General features: G+C 41.3%; 2 protein-coding genes across 2 annotated transcripts; one reads left to right on the top strand and one right to left on the bottom strand.

Annotated features, from left to right (window-relative positions):
- The first annotated feature begins 2,471 nt into the window (after positions 1-2,471).
- On the top strand, positions 2,472-7,367 carry ptafr (platelet-activating factor receptor). Its single transcript, XM_061083118.1, has 2 exons — positions 2,472-2,522; positions 5,241-7,367. The coding sequence occupies exon 2, from the start codon at positions 5,248-5,250 to the stop codon at positions 6,403-6,405; it is 1,158 nt and encodes a 385-aa protein (XP_060939101.1). The 5' UTR covers positions 2,472-2,522; positions 5,241-5,247; the 3' UTR covers positions 6,406-7,367.
- Positions 7,368-7,554: 187 nt separating this feature from the next.
- LOC133014934 (uncharacterized) lies at positions 7,555-9,544 on the bottom strand. The gene is made up of 6 exons (XM_061082148.1): positions 9,499-9,544; positions 9,355-9,417; positions 8,539-8,817; positions 8,031-8,168; positions 7,931-7,958; positions 7,555-7,848 (listed from the first exon to the last, which is right to left on the bottom strand). Exons 1-6 carry the CDS (start codon positions 9,542-9,544, stop codon positions 7,722-7,724), a joined length of 681 nt encoding a protein of 226 aa, XP_060938131.1. The 3' UTR covers positions 7,555-7,721.
- Between the last annotated feature and the right edge of the window lie 3,637 nt (positions 9,545-13,181).

Below are 13,181 nucleotides of genomic sequence, written 5' to 3'. Positions count from 1 at the left end.
TACTCCAATATCCAATGCTAAATTAGATATCCACTGTAATCAAGTCACCAAATAAGAACAATTGAAGAGCTATTTATTCCTTTGTCTCAATATTATGACTCAATGCATCATTAATTAATGAGTTAATTTAAAAGTGAAGGGGCTTTGGGACTGAAACAGACACTAATCTTCACCCTGGTTAAGCCCTGTTTCACTTGGAGACAGCTGTGACTTAGCTTAAAGCCTGGTACTACTCTCTACATTATAAAAACAAAGCCACGGCCAGCAGCTGTTTAGCTTAGCTTAACTTAGCTTAGCACAAATACGGAAAACTAGGGTAAACAACCAGACTGCAAGATTTTGTTATAGCCTATTTTATAGGGGCAGTAAAGCAGTTCCACGTTGAATCTTGCCTTTGCGCTAATTCATCATAACTGACTGTTAGCTTTTAATTCATATTTAGCATCCTCATGTGAGATTGGTGACGATATCCTCATTCGTGGCAGAAAAAGCAAACATTTCCTAAAAACGTCAAACTTTTCCATTTATCAAAAGAAAGAGTCTCTGGAGAAAAAATTCCAACTACAATTTTTAACTTGAAATATCTATTTGAACTCATGTATGGTGATGATAAGAGATGAGCTGTCTCAGTTGAATTGATGTTGTACAGTGTACAGCCTACGATACATTGAATATCTCATACCGAGCTTTTGAACCAAACCACATCCCTCATATGCTGCTCTCCATTTCATGACCAAAACAAATCTCAGCGTCTTGCTGTGGAATCTTTTGAATCCACACCCAAACCACGAGCAATAAGATGTATATGTGAGGCGTTCCTCTTTTTTTCAAACACTGTAGCCGTGTATACCAAGCAATGGCACAGCGTGTCTGGCAGTCATGCAGGGCACAACCACCAGAGAGCTCTTGCTGTCTTGTTCCGCTGCCAAACCATAATAACAGCCATAAGGTCGGGGAGGCTGGTTAACCTTAATCTAGGAATTATACTGTGGCACCAGGGAGAGGAGGACGTGTTGCGTTGTGCTTCTATATTGGAGCTGGAATCTAATTTTTACTTTGCAGGGGGGGAAGGGGTTGTTAAAACTACACACTCAGAGGAGAGGTTTGTGTAGCTGTGCTGTGTGTTGAATGCAGTCCCTCCACCACTGTGCACTGTGATAGAGAGAGGAGAAGTCTTCCCCTCTTTTTCACGAGCCTCTTCCTCCCCCACGTGGTTAAAATGCATAAGTACACATTTGCCTCGGCTGCTGATGAGCCGGAATCATGGGCCATAATAAGAAGAAGTTTAACCTCTTGTTACCATAACGTGCAATCAAGATAATGTTGATGATAGTGTGGTTTTATTGGCTGTAGGCCCCACACAAGAGATCTGTAGTGGGTAGGCAAATACAACATGAAACAGATGATTTAAAAACAGACTTTAATTTTTTTTTTTTCATCATAAATGTTTATTCATTTTTAAACCTGGCACTTTCTAAGTCTGGCGCCGAATCCCATCAAGAACTTATCAACCCTCAGGTCCCTGGACTCCCACTCCTATCTGTGAACGGATCTTTGAGGGCTTCTACCAAAATATATCAACTACTAAGGCTGACTTGTTAGAAACCTCAACCTCTGGAGCAGTTGACTCATTGAGATCAGATGGACAACAGCCTCAGTGTTTCTTCAATCCTTTCTTCATTTTCTTTTTATCGCAAAGCTTCTCTGTTTTGTAAACTGATTATCTTTCTCTTTTAGTAACATCTGCTGCTGTAATTATCATTTTTCTTTCTGTTAAACCTAACAGTTCTCTATTATCTTTGAGGATTACTAAAGCTCTTTCTTATACTATGTTATGTTATGTTATCTCATTTCATCTCATCTTATCGCTCCAGTAACCTCTGTTTAGAAAATAACTAAGGCTATCACAGCTATATAATCCCTGGAATTTGTGTAGTAAAAATTTGCATACTATATAGGTTACAGTAATGAGCTAGTATTACTTTGTACAAGAAGTACAAATTATAAACAAATTGCACACAAAATAAGGAATACGGGAAGTTAAAGAAGTTCGAATCTGGAGGATGGGAAATTATAATATCAGATAAATACTGTATATTGGAATGTATACATACTTGTGAAAAATTGACCATGTCAGTGAAGTAACAGATTCAACAGACTCAGGAGAGCACAGGCCTGTGTATGTATGGGTGGTAAAGAACATCATGTCTGGATGAACTGCACCACATTATTGGAGAAGTCGCTCAGAGAAAAACACCCAGAAAACACCCAGATTGCTCCATGATGAACATCTCTCTCTCATTTTGACGGACTGGAATCTGTGTTGCAACACAGAGGGTTTCCCCGTGAAGACTGATAGAAGCCCCCCCCCCCTCTTTCGTCTCCAGGCTGAAACACTCACACTCCTACTTATAGGGGGACACACCCAGTAATGACACAATAACTTCACTTACTCCTCAGAGCTCTGGAGGCGTTCACAGTGTTCACCGCCTGAGAGATATTAGAGGAGAAGAAACAGTCTGGTAAGTCCACTGCTTATTATTTACTCTTTTATTCTCTTTCTGTTAAGACATGACAACATATAAAATGTGTCTGTGGTTAGTGTAGTAAAAGAAGGAGTGAATAATGGCAGATATCAATTGTTGCCTTATAGTTACATGTTATCTCCTGTATATTTTTTCCTTCAATATAATAGCAAAATTAATTACCTTTTATCCTGTTGTACAAATGTAACAATTTTAAGATATGATACAAATCAAAGAACATTCTTATCAATAGCTCACCATTACCACAACTAGTAAATCATTGATCGAAAATCAGTAAAGTTATAGTTTATTATATCTTATAAAGGCGTGTCTCATTCGGGAATGGCACCGAAACAGTAACAAAGGTGAAGTGTCACTCTGTAGAATTTTATCAAGTGGTATGTTTACAGTCACCGGTGTCTTATAAACAAAGAATTTGAAAAAAATATATCAATATCCATTTGTTCTGACATCATACATCATGAAACCTTTAGTGGTTATTTGAAGGCAATCACAGCACCTTAGGTCAGGATGAGGAAAAGTACGGAAGAGGATTAGGGCCACTGTGGAAAAAATAAGTGAGTTCTGAGTTTAAAGTCAGAATTCTGACTTTTTTCTCAGAATTCTGACTTTAATCTCAGAATTCTGACTTTAAAGTCAGAATTCTGACTTTAATCTCAGAATTCTGACTTTAAAGTCAGAATCACTGACTTCAGACACAGTATATTTATGCATTTTTAACCCAAACATAATGTTTTCCTAAATCTTACCCAAACCACCTTGAATGTTTCAAACTACATGATATAACTCAGGATAGGTACAATATGTGTTAAAAGGGAGACCATAGTCATAATATGACTTTTTTTATTTTAATATTTTCTTTGTGCCAGAAGAAAGATGATCAAAATAACCAAACAAATGAATCAAACTCTAGATTTATTTAAGAGTGTGTTGGTTGGTAGTTGGTGGTGCTGGTTTTGCTTTGTTGTTCATTGTCAGTTTTTTGTTTTCATGGAGGCTTTCTGCGGAATTGTTTATCCAGATCCTTTAAAGGGAAGCACTAGTCATCCAGTGAGTCATCCGGTAAGCCAAAGTTCTGCCTCATTAGAAATGCAGTTATTGTCAGTGACACAAAAATCCTTAGAAAGGATATTGTCATCTAAAGCCCAATGTGGGAGCATGAATGCATAATTACGCATTTGCCTCAACTAATGATGAACCAGACTCATAGGCCATGAACCTCAGAAAGGAATAGTTCTGCAGAACTCTGACTGTTTTCTGCAGTAAAAGTAAACAAATGTGATGTTGAATGTTATGTTGATTCTAAAGATAGGGAGAGGAGATTTTCTGCAGAAGTCTTAGTGTCAACATGTGAAAACAGTGAGATTTCTGCGAAAAGGAAGATGCGGTTTAAGGATAAAGATGAATCGTTCCGTTTTGGATTTCCTCATCACATCCAGGTGTCAACATATAGAAAAGGATTCAGATAACATGGTTATTTATGTGCGACGCAGACTTTTGTTTGATCGCATGGTGAAATATTCACAACTACATTTTCCAAATCACTCAAAATGTTGAAATAGACTATTTTAAGACAAAACCACAGCGGAATATTAAAATGTATCTGCTCCGCGTGTGGTTTGGAAACGGAAGCGAAATACAACTGATCTCTAAAACAAATTGGACTGTAGATTTAGAAGAATTCTTCAGGGAATTCATTCACAGTGCGTTAAAGTCCAAAGATCAAGTCAAATTGAACTTCATGTTGTAATTCTGACAAGAGTCTCACTGTGACTCTGATTGCGATAACATCTTCTCATATGTTGAGTAAAGTTGGGTAAGATTTCCGATTCTATGGTTTTGAAATTGTTCATATGAAAGTCACATGACGTCGATAATAACTGCTTCTCTTTCAGCATCCGCCTCCGGACTCTGCACCTCAGCTTTTAAATCTTTATGATGCCGGTGGTGAATCGTAAATTGCACACAGGTTCTTTTTCTTAGTATTTGTCTTTGACTTTGTGGTGCGTTTACTTCCTGGATGAGAGGCTGTGGATCTAAATGAAGGGTAAAAAAGTGTTGGAAGATATTTCGAATTAACATTGTGCCCACTTTTGAAACTGGTGGTAGGATTTCTTTATGCTTCCACTAGTATATTTATATCTCATTTTTATCTCATTTGCTTTGACACTGTTATTGAAAATTCCACTGACCAGTGTCTAAGGTAGTGGAAATCCCCTGACTAGATGTCTCACTGCTGTGATACTGTCTACCTGACAGGATGGAACCCTTATTTGGTGATGTTTTTCTTCCAACTGGTACCGCGGACGGACGGACACAGCAGATACGACAGAGGATGATCTCACCTCTTTCATGTCTTCTTTTTTTCATATTATGTGTTATGTAACGCCTCAATGTATAAGTTCCGGCTTTTGTGAACTTGCGGCCAGTTGTTCCGTTTTGAGCACCCGTGCTTGTTGTATAAACTCTGCAGAGCTTATTATTATAAACACTCAAAAGCAACTCCAGTCTGAGAATTTCATTATTTCAAATCTCAAGATGAATTTCCATCACAACACGTCTATATTAGATGGTCGTTTTTCTTGTTCTTTTTTAAAATATTTTTTATGTGTTTACGTTGTAATTTTGTTGTGTACAAATACTCTACATCCAGATCTAAGTTGCACATAACTTGATATGTTCTGTCACTCACAGAAGGAAAATGGTGGCATCTACCCCTGAAGGAGCTGCCGTGACAGGAACCTCTGGTCTGGGCACTACAGCCAGGGATGTCTCAACCTTCCTGGACTCTAAGTTTCGTTACCGCCTCTTCCCCGTCGTCTATGGCATCATCTTCATCCTCGGCCTCTTCGCCAACATCTATGTGCTGTTTGTTGTGCGCCGCCTCCGCGTAGCCAAGTCCATGGGTGAAATCCGCATCTACATGACCAACTTGACCATTGCCGACCTTCTTTTCGTGGCCACCCTTCCCTTCTGGATTGGCTACTACAGTCGCGATGGTGACTGGTTGTACACAGACTACATGTGCCGGCTGGCGGGGTCGTTGTTCTTCATCAACACCTACTGCTCCATCTTCTTCCTCGGAGCCATCAGTGTCAACAGGTACTGGGCGGTCACCCGGCCTCTGGACGCAGCCTCCTCCGACCACAGGCGCCGTGGCATCATCGTGTGCATCGTCATCTGGGCATTGACCATAGGGGCGGCGATTCCTCAATTGAAGGATCCAGGAACCTACACTGACGAGAACAACTTCACTCGCTGCTTTGAGGGATATCAAAATGAGACTGATAAACAGAAGAAAAATGTGGCTGCCACTCATTTTGCGATAATTGGAATGTTCTGTGTCGTCTTTTTTCTTGTTGTGCTCTGCAATTGCCTTATCGCTCGTGCGTTACTGTATCAAAATCCTTCCCAGCCTGAATTAAGATCTGCATCAACTATGTCCAGAAAGTCCAAAAGGCCCAGGGGGGTGAAACGCAGGGCTCTCCAGATGTTGCTGGCAGTGGTGGGAGTGTTCTCTCTGTGTTTCCTGCCCCACCATATCATCCAAGGCCCCTGGACACTGGCGGTGTTGCAGATCAACCAGGGCTGGGGCCACGTGAACTGGGACCAGGGCACTCTCCAGGCGCTCAACGACGCCCATCAGATCACCTTGGTCCTCATGGGCCTCAACTGCATCCTGGATCCTGTCGTCTATTTTTTCGCCACAAGGAAGTTCAGAAGGTTCATCGTGTCTCACGTTAAAAGAATCGGAAGGGGAGAAGGGTGCTCGCACACGGCCACCTCTCAGATCTCTATGGACAGCAAAAATCCAAGCCAGAGACTTCATGGTGAGATCCAACAACCTGGCATGGATTGATTCAGACATTTGTAATAGTTGTATAAAAATGTAGATGTTTATTAAACGGGCACATGAGCCTGTCAGGAGGGTTTGTGCTTGGCATGTCAAAGTGTCCTTGGTGTGTTGTGCTGGGATGCATCGTGGGTGCAAGACCACGCCTCTCTTGTTGCGACTCGTTAAAAATTACACACCACACAGGAGTCTGTGAATATTCACATATGCTGTGAGAATTTATGTCTGAGTTGCACCAGTCATCCTGCTCTTCCTGTGTGAAGTGGAAGCTGAAAAGCAGAAGTTTTGCAAGCAGAAGTGATAAAACACAACTCATGTACCAAATGCACTTCATCAGTTTGTTAAATTAACTGAAGAGACACCAGACACAAAGTCAGCTATTTAAAACATATGGTGCCTTAGCTCCTATCTAGATTACACACACACAACATCTTAGTAAAATAAAGAAGTAATCAAAGAAATCTCATTTGACCGTTTTGTGACACTTGGTAGGATCAGTTGTAATCTGGATAGTAAAATGTGGATCACGTCTGTTTTCACAAATCCCTTCTCACATGACGCCTTTCCAGCATAGCAGGTTCGTGATGATGAAGGTGATCGCTACGTGTGGATAAGCACGCCTGGAAAAGTCCTATCTGGCATTGTGAAACCAGGGAACAGAGGTTATAACGCTTGAGTTGTGCTTCCCCTCTGCCATCCAATATTGTGAAATCCCATCTATGTTTCGTGGTGAAAGAAAAGAGCCCATGACTGACTGTGGGAAAGAAAGCTGTACATATCTGCTGTAACGCCAAAAAGGATTTTCTGATGCATTTGAGCAGCTGTGGTTGTCTTGTGCTCTATTCAAAAGGTGTGTGCAGTGTCCCGGAACATCTTCCAAAAGTACGATTTGTTTGTACTACCATAATCCTGTAATAACATTGTTATGTGTGGATTTCATTTGCTGTGACTGTGATGATTAATTTAAATTAAAAAGTAATAGAATGCATGTTTTCATCTGTGCGCATAAAAAAAGGAAAATAGAACTTGTGAGTTAAGACAATGACAACTGAACCAATTTACATGTTTTATTAGCATGTAGTAAAGGAAAGGTGTCTTAATGTGTGATAGGGATATGTTCACACAGCTAGAGCTCAGATGGATGAGTTTCCACCATGTTCCAATTGTGTTTATTAACTTTAAAGTACACACTGACGTCATATGGCAAGCCGTATCTATCAGGTCAAACAGAATGATGAGAGCTACATGCTGACAATAACTGGAAAAAACCCTTTGTGTCGTTCTTCCTCTTTTTATTGCACTTCTCACCTTCCCCTGACTGCTCATGACAAACTTGAGTACATACTGTCCCCTGTCATATTGACGGGGTCCAGATTACTGTAGTCTTGGTTGGTGTTTGTGTAATTCATGTACACATTTCCGTCGCCTTGAGTCGATGGGAGACCTCCCCTGGTGTGAAAAGAAAATGCAGTCAGTCTGTTAATAGTGGACCAAATTACAAACAATGATACAAACGTGAGTGTGTACTGACTTTTGTGCCTTTACGGGTGCAGGACAACCTTGAAGAAAACAAAGAATTTTTAATGAATCATTGAAGATATCTGCTTCAACAGTAAAACTGTGTTCTTTACCTTTAGCTGCCGTGTTCGAGGGGGGCTGTGTGCCACATAATCTTTCCCAGCCCAGCCAACACAGAACAGACAGACTGACGCTCAAGGCAAGGAGAGAAAGAACGAAGCCGGGCATCCCGAAATTCCCAGTCACGATCTCTTGTTGGGAAAACAGAATGGCAGGTTCAACTCGGACCACAGGCTGACAGTTCACAAACCCAGTGACTGCTACAGAACGCTGGCCGATTGTTTATTCAAATGTATTAATATTAATCATATTGTGTGTCCAAATCGCAGCAAAGTCAGCCCTGCACTTCCCCAGAGAGAGAACACCGAGCAATCGTACCAATCACTGTTTAGAGCACATTAAGTAATGGTTGTTGTTGCCTTCTTAACATCTCATAAGAAATGTCACAATGTGTCATTAATGTTCTGACAAATAAAACTAACAGTCATTAGCACTGAGAAAAAAACCTATACAACAACTTCCCAATGCTATGTAGGCAACAAATCAAAAGGGCCCACCAACCTGTTGGCTGCATGGGGATGATATAGACTCTGATGATATTGCTCGTACTCTCAGAATACCCGTTCTCAGCCCTGCAGCGGTACAGCCCGCTTTGGTTTGGCTCTGTGAGGCTCAGGTTCCTACTGTGGTCCACCTCTCGCCAGGTCTCACCCTCCAGATGCTGCCAGGACCAGCGGATGTAGGGCGGTATGGTGTTAGCATGGCAGTACAGTTCGACTGTTGGACCTGTTACAACTTGGTAGTCCGGTTTGACCCGCAGATACACAGGAGGTGCTGTTCCTGGGAAGGAGGAGATAAAAGATACAGAATGGAAGGTGGTGGAGGAAGAAAGGAAGCGAGAAACAGATTTTTAGCCACATCAGCTGTGTAGTTCTAGTTCTTTTGGTTTGTGGATCCACCAATCTGGTCCAAACTGAAATATCCCAGCAACTATGAGATGGATAACTGAGAAATAAGTTTTTTCAGGGATTGGCCTGAGGAAGAATCCTAAATACTCTGGTAATCCTTGATTACTTTGATTATGGTGCCGGGAGAACAGGTCTAAGGTTCCAGATACCCAATGATATATTTCTTCAGAATGGATTGGTGTAAAGTGTTTGTACAGACATTCGTGTGCCAATGTCTCTCAATGTTAAAGAAAGTGAAAAAACAATTCCTGGATCCCCTCCCCTGATCCGGGTCCAGCCCAAAATTGAATGGCTTCTTTCTTGACACATACTGCGACCTTCCAACAAGTTGTGTGGAAACCTGTCGAGTAGTTTTTGCGGAATCCTGCTAACTAACAGACAGACAACTAAACAAACACAGAGGTATTACCTTTCGCTGTAGTAGTAATGAACGGGGTGGTACTTTCAGGCAAGTTTGTTATCTGGGATTTTACTGCAACGACAACAAGAAGCACAAATAAAATGAATTTGAAACCAGTTATTTGGATTAGAAAGATAGACAGTGTCTCCTTACCTGTGCTCACAGAGGAGAAGAACAGCAGAAAAGTAGCAAGCAGCATGTTGAGTAGAGAAGACGTCAACCACTGACAAGAGCAAGAATAAACTAGTGGCTATAATCACTGCACAGGTGAGAATGAAGGAAGTATCGGGGAGGGGGAAAAAGAGAAGTTTCAAGTTCCCTTTTCCAAATATGAAACGTAACTTCAGCATAGAAATTTGTTAATAATAATCCACTATTTAAAAGGCAAGCAGCCAAATCCTGCGTGTCCACCTTCTGTGTGTTGTTGTTGAAATCTTGTCATGATATTAAAACAACAGGCGAGGTATGAAAAGGAAAAAACTATCAATCACTATACAGAGTTCAACAAAATTAAAGGATAATGAGAGTACCACACAAACAAATGCGCACAACCTGCAGCTTCAGGGGCGGGGCCATGTCATCACTGACATGTACGCTACAGTGAGGGCTCTTAAAACCAAGCTGCGCCTGTGGGAGACGCAGATGCTGCAGGAAAACTTGTCTTTCTCTTGCTACTACAGGACATTTGATTTTTCTTTGAAGTAAATTATTTTTGGCTGTTGTTTGCCTGTAGAAAATTTTTTCACTGGAAATACTGCAAATAGAGCCAGAAAGCAATAATGAAACTGATTTTATTACTTTTATATTTATTTATGTATTATGTATTATATGTATTTCATTTATTTCATAATAAATGTTGTTTTGTCGCCAATACTCTATAGGCCTTGTTAGTTCCAGGTTCAATATGTGCACTAAGGTTCTTTGAATAAGTTTTCAATAAACATTGAACCCTTCTGGCCCTCGACTTGAAGCCATTTTTAAATTTCGGCCCACTGTGTATTTGAGTTTGACACCCCTGCTCTAGATGGTGCCAGGACCAGGACCAGGACGAGGACCAGGACCAGGACCAGGACCATTCGATGGTGGGCTTTATGAGGTAAGCATGGCAGGACAGTTCGACTGTTCGATCTGTTACAACTTGGTAGTCCGGTTTGGCCAGCATGTACACAGGAGGTATTGTTCCTGGGAAGGAGGAGGTAAAAGATACAGAATGGAAGGTGGTGGAGGAAGAAAGGAGACGAGAAACAGATTTTTAGCCACATCAGCAGTGTAGTTCTAGTTCTTTAGGTTTGTGGATCCACCAATAGGGTTCAAACTGAAATATCCCAGCAGCTATGAGATGGATTACTGAGAAATAAGGTATAGATTTTCAGGGATTGGCCTGAGGAAGAATCCTCATTACTTTGGTGATCCTCGATTACTTTGATTATGGAGCCAGGAGAAACAGGTCTAAGGTTCCAGATACCCAATGATATATTTCTACTGAATGGATTGGTGTAAAGTGTTTGTACAGATATTCGTGTGCCAATGTCTCTCAATGTTAAAGAAAGTGAAGAAACAATTCCTGGATCCCCCCCCTGATCCGGATCCAGCCCATAATTGAATGGCTTCTTTCTTGACACATACTGCAACCTTCCAACAAGTTGTGTGGAAATCTTTCGAGCAGCTTTTGTGTAATCCTGGTAACTAACAGACAGACAACTAAACAAACACAGAGGTATTACCTTTCGCTGTAGTAGTAATGAACGGGGTGGTACTTTCAGGCAAGGTTGTTATCTGGGATTTTACTGCAACGACAAGAAGAAGCACATACCATGAAACAGGGAATTTGAAACCAGTATTCTGGATTAGAAAGATAGACAGTGTCTCCTTACCTGTGCTCACAGACGAGAAGAACAGCAGAAAAGTACCAAGCAGCATGTTGAGTAGAGAAGACGTCAACCACTGACAAGAGCAAGAATAAACCAGTGGCTATAATCACTGCACAGGTGAGAATGAAGGAAGTATCGGGGAGGGGAAAAAAAGAGAAGTTTCAAGTTCCCTTAATATGAAACGTAACTGCAGCATAGAAATTATTAATAACAATCCACTATTTAAAAAGCAAGCAGCCGAATCCTGTGTGTCCACCTCCTGTGTGTTGTTGTTGAAATCTTTGGCATGATATTAAAACAACAGGCGAGGTATGAAAAGGAAAGTAACACGGAAACAAATGCGCACGTTAGCATCAGGATATTTACAGTTGTACCTAAATCTAAACCACGAGAGCCTTCAATTTGTAAAAGTCTAAATGCTGCAGCAAAAACCAGAGTCCACAGAACTTTGAAAGTGTTTGAAACGTTTCATATCTCTGGCAGTGTTTACCTTCCGGCTCGGGCTGTGACGACTGGCTGCCAGAGCAGGTGGGAGGAAGCAAGTGGATTTCACATGGTTCAGTTAAAAGAATAAATGAAAAGTCAATATGCGCAAATAAAAAAAGGAGGAAACAGCACGCAGGGCGGACTTACCAATATCATTATTTTTATTATCTACATTAAAAACAACTAGATTATATATGTTTTTATTGGGATTGAGTTAGAGGTAATAGAGAAATGGTGAAGTATAAAGCAACAGAATGGAAAACAAACTTCTTATAAAAGTTACTTGAATCCTCCAGACACGACTCCTTTCATTAAACTCCCAACTGTGTGTCAGGAGCAGCTCTATTACCTGTTTGTCTGTAATAGTCTGTGATACATCCTGCATCAAAGCATCAACTCATCATGAGTCGTACGTTAGTTATGTGTTACTTAACCCTCTGATTTTGACTCTTATTTAAAAATTTCACAGCATGTACCCGACTAGGATCCACTAATAGCAGAATTAATCTGTTTTGATACTAGTCGTCTACACAGTGGCAATCAGGATATGGAGCTGTGGGGCTACACACGCTCAACCAGTAGTGAGTCAGTCTCTGCTGTCTCATAGCTATCTGCTTATGAATGCAGGTAAATGAAAAACCTGATGGCTGTATAACAGACTGGTTGCCTGCCTGCGACAAAGTCCTGCTCAGACGTGATCGGCCAAACTAGAAACAGAAAAGACCCCAAAACCTGAGAAGCAATGATTGTACAGCAGCATCGGGATGTGTGCCTCGATGGTTTCGAGTAATTGTGATATTTATCATTCGGAGGGCGACCTCGTGTTAATGTGGTCTGACCTTTCGGTGCAGCATTTCTTTTGCTCGTGTCATCTACACCCCTATTTGCCAGAAGTCTTTTGCTGCAGATGAGAGAAATGGTAAGAGTGAGATTCTCCACAGGCCCTGCAGCCATCTGTGACTCCTTCTTAATGAAGTTGTGTTCTCCAGAGGGGACAGAGGAACCTCTCTCTCTGTCCCTGAGAAGAAAAGATAAATGATGATACTGTATAATCATCTATGTCTGTCCCCACGTGTGCGTATGAGTGTGTGCGTACATGTGTGTTGCCCCCCCCCCCCCCAAGTCATTATTCTTCATTATCCTTCTATTATTCATTACTCCTTCATTATTCTGTGCGTACCGCTGGCTAAAGTCAGTCGTCGCTTCTCACCACAGACGCCACTGTGGCCCCCCTGCTAGTCATCAGACAGTGCAATAATGGGATGAAGTTTATGTGATGTGTGTGTGTGTGAAGTTAATCTTTGTCTTTACCTTCTTGGATAAGTGCGAAAAACATATTTCACACAGCAGTCAATTGACCCCCCTCTGTGAAGAGTAACTTTTGAGATCTCTAGGGGGCAGCATCGACCCAACAGTCGAGGAAGAGGATTTGTGGCCAGAAGAAGGAGACCTGGATTCCTCTGGACTGAGCAGCTCTGA

Source organism: Limanda limanda, chromosome 12, assembly GCF_963576545.1.
Source record: "Limanda limanda chromosome 12, fLimLim1.1, whole genome shotgun sequence".
Taxonomy (NCBI): Eukaryota; Metazoa; Chordata; class Actinopteri; order Pleuronectiformes; family Pleuronectidae; genus Limanda; species Limanda limanda.
Note: the sequence above shows the minus strand (reverse complement) of the source record. Positions and strands in the feature narration are given on the sequence as shown.